The following is a 6,599-nucleotide window of genomic DNA, read 5'->3' as shown; positions in this document are numbered from 1 at the left end:
TGCCCTAACCCCGTTACACACTCACCTCCTGAAGTGTGTCCCCTAACTCTGTTACACACTCACCTCCTGAAGTGTGCACCCTAATCCTATCACACACTCACCTCCTAAAGTGTGTGCCTTAACCCTGTTACACACTCACCTCCTGAAGTGCGCACCCTAATCCTGTTACACACTCACCTCCTGTAGTGTGCTCCCTAACCCTGTTACACAGTCACCTCCTGAAGTGCACACCCTAACCCTGTTACACACTCACCTCCTGAAGTGTGAGCACTAACCCTGTTACACACTCACCTCCTGAAGTGTGAGCCCTAACCCTGTTACACACTCACCTCCTGAAGTGTGTGCCCTAACCCCTTTATATGCTCACTTTGTCTTGTTTTTTGTTGATATATGGGTTTGGAGACACTCACTTGAGGGAAGACCAATGATTTTCTAAACAAGAGTCATTGTTCTAATGGATGAAAATCACCTAATGAATAGAGGCAAACAACCATTCTAAACAAGGCTTATATGTAATGAGAAGAATTACTTAATCTGCTCTTAATGATGCAGTAGATGAACAACATGGGGAGAAATAACGCATTGTAGCAATATCAAAACCACATCAAAATAAGCTTTTCTTATTAAACTCCAAATTATACTTTTGTTGTGGGATTGAAATGCTTTGTCTTGGGCTGGTGAAATGGTGCAGGTGGTAAGAACATTTGCCAGTGAAGTCTGACGGCCCGAGTTCAATTCCCCATTCTGGCAGAAGAGTTCTGTGCAGTGGCTCTTGGCTCACATCTGTGAATCCAGCACCCCTCTGGGAGATGAGAAATGGGAGGTGGAGGCAGGATGGTCAGCCAGATCCACACAGTACAGCAGGTGGGAATACAGACCTGACTCCTGACCTACACGCACACCATGGCTCACCCATGCCCAAATCAAGACATGCACTTTAGTACTTAAAATTTTTTAACTTAAAATGAATGGATACACACGAGATTCTGTGTTTAATAATGAAATTGTTGAGGAATCAGTAAAAGGTATTCCATTAAAATATAGAAATGAAATGCCTGTCTTAGTGTTTGCCTTTTCCTTCCTAGGTTTCTGGACTATTTGTCTGACCTCTGTGTGTCCAATAGCACGGCCATCCCCGTCACTCAGGAACTCATTTGCAAATTCATGCTGAGCCCTGGCAATGCGGACATCCTCATTCAGACAAAGTAAGCTGCTCCATGGCGGTGTCTGTCGGAGCACCCCTGGCTGAAGCGTGAGTCCTAATGGATTCCACGTGTCATTGCTCTCCAGGCTGGTGTCCATGCAAGTGGAGAACCCCATGGAGAGCTCCATCCTTGCTGATGACATTGACGACGAGGAGGTCTGGCTTTACTGGATTGACAGCAATAAGGAGCCTCACGGCAAGGCCATCAGGCACCTCGCCCAGGAAGCCAGGGAAGGCACCAAAGCTGACCTGGAAGTTCTGACCTATTATAGGTATTGGGGACACTCATACTCCCATCGTGTAATCAAGAGCTGGTTCTCTCAAGCCTCTGAGAATTATAGGCACAGTAAGAGGGCATTTAAAAATCATGTCAGAAGGTGGGAGCTGAAATGGTTAAGACCACCCAGAAATTTCAAGATGAAAATTAACACCCGTGCTTTCCAGTTACATTTTCTGGCGAGCTTGGGGCTTTTGTGCAGGAAGACTTTTCTTCCTGCTCCCGATGGAACATAGGGGCAGACGAGAAGCAATAAGACCTTGGCTGTGGTCTGAGGCAGGAAGTGGCAGTGGGTTAAGATGGGATCTTGGGAACATGTGCTCTTCTGAACTCGAGAGGGGCAGGTGTCTGTAGCTCTTAAAGGTCACCTGTGTTTAGTAGCAAAAGCACTGGAGGGGTTCCTCAGGGATCAATATGTTGGGATCAGTAACCTAACTTGGGGGGGGGGGGCTGACAGGATGGTTCAGTGGGTAGGCACACTTCTAAGGGGAGCCTGACAACCTGAATTTGATCCCTGGAGCTCATCATAGAAGGAGATAACTAACTCCCAAGATTGTCCTCTGACCTCCACACAAGTGGCACATGGATGTTCTCCCTCCCTTTCAAAGACGACGACAATAACAACAACAACAATAACAACAACAACAACAACTGTTAATGACCTAACTGGCTCTTTGAACTTAAGGGATAAAACCCAAGGCAGAAGTTGTTGAGAACCAGGGAAGCATGCAGAACTAGAGTCTGTCTCTGTTTCTGTATCTCTCAAAACCAAGCCAGCGGGGCACCTTAATCCTAGAGGTTGAAGAACCCATTGTTATTACCGTATGGAATGATCCTGTTTTCTTTTCAAACCAAATAGGGACAAAATTAGTGTGGATTCTGGAGACCTGTCCCTGTCCCCACAGAGTCTGGGGAAGGTGGGGAGAGGTGATTTCATGGGACTCACTCTCCATTACAGGCTTGGTGGATTAGGACAGAAAGCCTGGCCTCAAGAGGGTGTAGTGATGGGGACAGAGTAAGACCTGTATCGTCATTTATTTACAAAGAGTTTGACTCGATATTGTAAATACTTATAAACAGTTGTCATACTCAGAGGCTGGTTGTGCTTTGTCTGTTGGGGCCATAATGGTGGCGAGAGGGAATATGGTAACATGTCTCCTGCATTTAGGTACCAGCTAAACCTCTTTGCAAGGATGTGCTTGGACCGCCAGTACCTGGCCATCAACCAGATTTCAACACAGCTGTCCGTAGACCTGATCCTGCGGTGTGTGTCTGACGAGAGTCTGCCCTTTGACCTCAGAGCATCTTTCTGCCGACTCATGCTCCACATGCACGTTGACCGCGACCCCCAGGAGTCTGTGGTGCCTGTTCGCTATGCCCGCCTCTGGACTGAAATCCCCACAAAGATCACGATTCATGAGTATGTTTGGAAACCCCATCTCTTAGGGTTTCCATTTCTAAGATGAAACATGGCTAAAGTAACTTGGGGAGGAGAGAGTTGATTCTTCCACATCACTGTTTATCCTTGAAGGAAGTCAGGTCAGAAATTCAAACAGGGCAGGAACCTGGAGGCAGGAGCTGAGGCACAGGCCATGGAGGGGTGCTGCTTACTGGCTTGCTCCCCATGGCTTGTTCAACCTGCTTTCTTATAGCACCCAGGACCACCAGCCTAGTGGTGGGGCCACCCATAATGGGCGGGGACCTCCCCATCAATGACTAAGAAAATGCCCTACAGTCTTCCCGAGACCCTGATCTTAGGGAAGTATTTCTCAATTGAGGCTCCCCCCTCTCCAGTTGACATAAAACTATACAGTACATCATATTCATTGCTGTTCATTGCTCTGACAGCAATGAGGAGAAATACTTTAGTGAGGGAAGGGTTTATTATTGACTCAGAGTTCGAAGGCTCAGCCCCAGGATCTTAAGGCAGCTCCACCTTAATCCGCACACAGGAGGCAGAGGGAGCTCACGTTTCATTTTTCCTTTTTATTTGCTGATGGCCTCCTGTGCAGGGAATGGTGCTTTCTACACTCAAAGCAGGCCTTCCCTTTTCAGTTAATTGGTTCTGGAGACCTCCTCTAGTTGTGCCCAGTGGTGTGTTTTCTAGAGGATTCTAGAGCCCATCAAACTGACCGTGAAGATGAGGTGTCACAGAGATGTTCAAATTCAGCAGACAAATGCAAGGTGAAACGTCTTTGACTTTGGAATAAGAAGCATAGGACATAGCACATTTATGTTCTCACTGTCGACCTGGGATGCCCCCTGCCCAGGGCAAATGCTAGCTCTCTAGCAGGAAGCATGGTTCTGGCAGCTAGTGACTACTAGCCTGCAGAGTGCATGGTGTGCTGGCAGACCCCACCTGGCTTGACCCATCTCAGTTTGCAGTAGCCCGTGGTGAGCAGACAGGATGCTCACCCCAAGAGGTTGATTGACGTGTCCAAGGCAGTGCACTCTAGGAGTCAGACTGTGTAACGGGCCTACTTCTCAGTCTTCCTCATCAATTTAACTTGCTCTTGTGTCTGTCTGGCCAGGTATGATTCCATTACAGACTCTTCCAGAAATGACATGAAGAGGAAGTTTGCCCTGACGATGGAATTTGTCGAAGAATATTTGAAAGAAGTTGTAAATCAACCATTTCCTTTTGGAGACAAAGAGAAAAATAAACTTACATTTGAGGTATTTAAAAATTACTAAATTTATTTTCTGTGTGCCCAGTGCCCACAACGGTCAGAAGAGGGTATCAAATCTCCTGGAACCAGTTGGTTGTGAGCCACCATGTGGGTGCTGAGAACCAAACCCAGGTCCTCTGGAAGAGTAGCAAGTGCTCTTAACCACTGGGCCACCTCTCCAGCCTCACTTGAGGCATTTAAAAATAGTTAGATATGGCAGGTTTGTGTATTCTTGCTACAAACCAGGTGCAATTAGCATCAAAGATTTTCCTTTGCTCTAATATTTAGAGTATTTGATATGATTCCATCTGTTGATGATAAAAATACAGACTTGCTATTTTAAACTTTAATTTTGTTCATTAACTTATTTTTGAAGCCATATGTGGTATGTAGAAATGCACTTCACATACTAATTACACCACAATCAAGTGATTTGATACGGTTTGAAATAGAAGAAGAAAAAATAAAAGAAAAACTTTATGTTACAGATCCCCTCCCCAGGATAAGTTTGTAAAAATAAAAGAAATCACATTTTCTGATTGGGTCTTTGTTACAAACATACTCAGTGACTAGTAATACCAATTGCTAGTATCCCAATAGTCAATAGAATTGCAAATAAGAGCCCACTTTATTTTTATTATGCCTTGATAATTAAACTACCCTATCTCAATCATCAATTAATTATAGGTTTCCTTGTTTTATTTTTGTTTATATGTAACCGTTATGCTTGATAAACAAGGGCAGTTTTGGATTATTTATTTATTTATTTATTGCCTTTTCCCCTCCTTCATGGAAGTGATGGTCTCACCTTGCTGACCTGAATTGAAGTGTGAGGATAATAATAATAATAATAATAATAATAATAATAATAAATAAACTAGAGAGAGGTCCCCATCACTCATACCTGGTGTATCAGTTATCCACTGTCTTCAGACCCCCCCCCCCCCACCCCGTGTGACATTTCTGTGAGTCAGGAGCCTGGGTGTAGTGTAGTACTGTCTATTCAGTCTGTCCTGTTTCTGCTTCTCTCAGGTGGGTGTTGGTGACCCTCCTGCTGTGCTGGCTTGTCACCTCAGCCCTTTGTCACATGGCTTTTCTGTGGCTGAGTGTCCTTGCCATGGCACCTGGCTTCCCACAGAGAGCATAAGAGAAGGAGGGAGGGAGGGAGGGAAGGAGGTAGGGAGAGAGAGAGAGAGAGAGAGAGAGAGAGAGAGAGAGCTCTCACAAGCAGTGTTCTGTCGTCTAACCTTGGGAACGACATAGCATTTTTGCTGTGACACACACCAGCCTGACATATTGTAGGAGGGACAGCCTGTACTGGAGCCTTGTCTTGGAGGCTGCAACTCACCCTCATTATTTCCTGTATTACCCAGAAGGCCACAGGGCAGTGTAGAGGACATAGAAGTCTGGGCCAGTTTATGACTCATACTTAATAAAATAATTTAACCACTGATTAGGTGGAATCCCTCTAACTTATATTTAATTAAGTGGTAAGTATTGTAACATAAACATTTCTTAAATCACTTTGAAGGCTCTGAATTAATCCTAGATCCGAGTCAGTCACAGTCTGAACCATCTCTTCACAGAGATTTTAATTCTCAGCTGTCGGGGCTTAGAATGACTTGGGCACTATAGGCATTGATTCCATTTCCAATGCGCCTCTCTCCTTGCAGGTGGTTCACCTAGCCCGGAACCTCATCTACTTTGGATTCTACAGCTTCAGCGAGTTACTGCGGCTGACGAGAACTCTGCTGGCGATCCTAGATATTGTCCAGGCCCCCATGTCCTCATATTTTGAAAGATTAAGCAAGTTCCAAGATGGAAGTAAGAACTTTGAGGAATGTGATGGTGTTTTTGTTATTAAGCAGGAGGAAGATAAAAACCAAACATACAGAGAAACACACATAATGTGGGTGTGCAGTCTGTGCAAACATTGGCTCATGATGGGGCTATGTGATAACAGGGTAGACATAGGAGCACTTTCCTCTCACGATAATGTGTGTGTGTCTGTGTGTGTGGTATGTGTTTACATGTATATGGGCACATATGTATTGTAAGCATGAAGGTGTGTGTGTGTGTGTGTGTGTGTGTACAGGCTTGAGTTAACATTAGGTGTCTGTTTGGACACTGTCCACTTTGTCAGCATTTTCTGATGAGTATGGTAACCCTGGCTACTCTGTCTATTCATATTCAGCGTCCCTAGGGAGCCTCTGCTTCTCTCTGCTTCTCCAACGCGAGGGTTGCAGGCAGCTACCATGCCTGCTTGGCGTTGACATGGGTTTTAGGGATCTGAACCATCAAACATTCAGTAGTGACCATATCATAACCATATATATCATACATAAAAACTATATATTCATAACCATTTATATGTATTGTACTGGCTGGTTTTGTGTGTCAACTTGACACAAGCTGGAGTTATCACAGAGAAAGGAGCTTCAGTTGTGGA

At 45.0% G+C, this 6,599-nt stretch overlaps 1 protein-coding gene across 1 annotated transcript in view; it reads left to right on the top strand.

The window, feature by feature from the left end:
* The window catches only part of Itpr2 (inositol 1,4,5-trisphosphate receptor type 2), a 394,656-nt gene that overhangs the window by 120,363 nt on the left and 267,694 nt on the right, over positions 1 to 6,599 (top strand). The window contains exons 17-21 of the mRNA XM_029478274.1: positions 1,086 to 1,205; positions 1,291 to 1,476; positions 2,650 to 2,901; positions 4,013 to 4,157; positions 5,824 to 5,974. Coding sequence (XP_029334134.1) covers positions 1,086 to 1,205; positions 1,291 to 1,476; positions 2,650 to 2,901; positions 4,013 to 4,157; positions 5,824 to 5,974 — 854 coding nt within the window. The remainder of the gene's footprint in view (positions 1 to 1,085; positions 1,206 to 1,290; positions 1,477 to 2,649; positions 2,902 to 4,012; positions 4,158 to 5,823; positions 5,975 to 6,599) is intronic.

The sequence above is a fragment of the Mus caroli genome, chromosome 6 (assembly GCF_900094665.2).
Source record: "Mus caroli chromosome 6, CAROLI_EIJ_v1.1, whole genome shotgun sequence".
NCBI lineage: Eukaryota > Metazoa > Chordata > Mammalia > Rodentia > Muridae > Mus > Mus caroli.
This window is presented reverse-complemented; position numbering and strand designations above follow the sequence as displayed.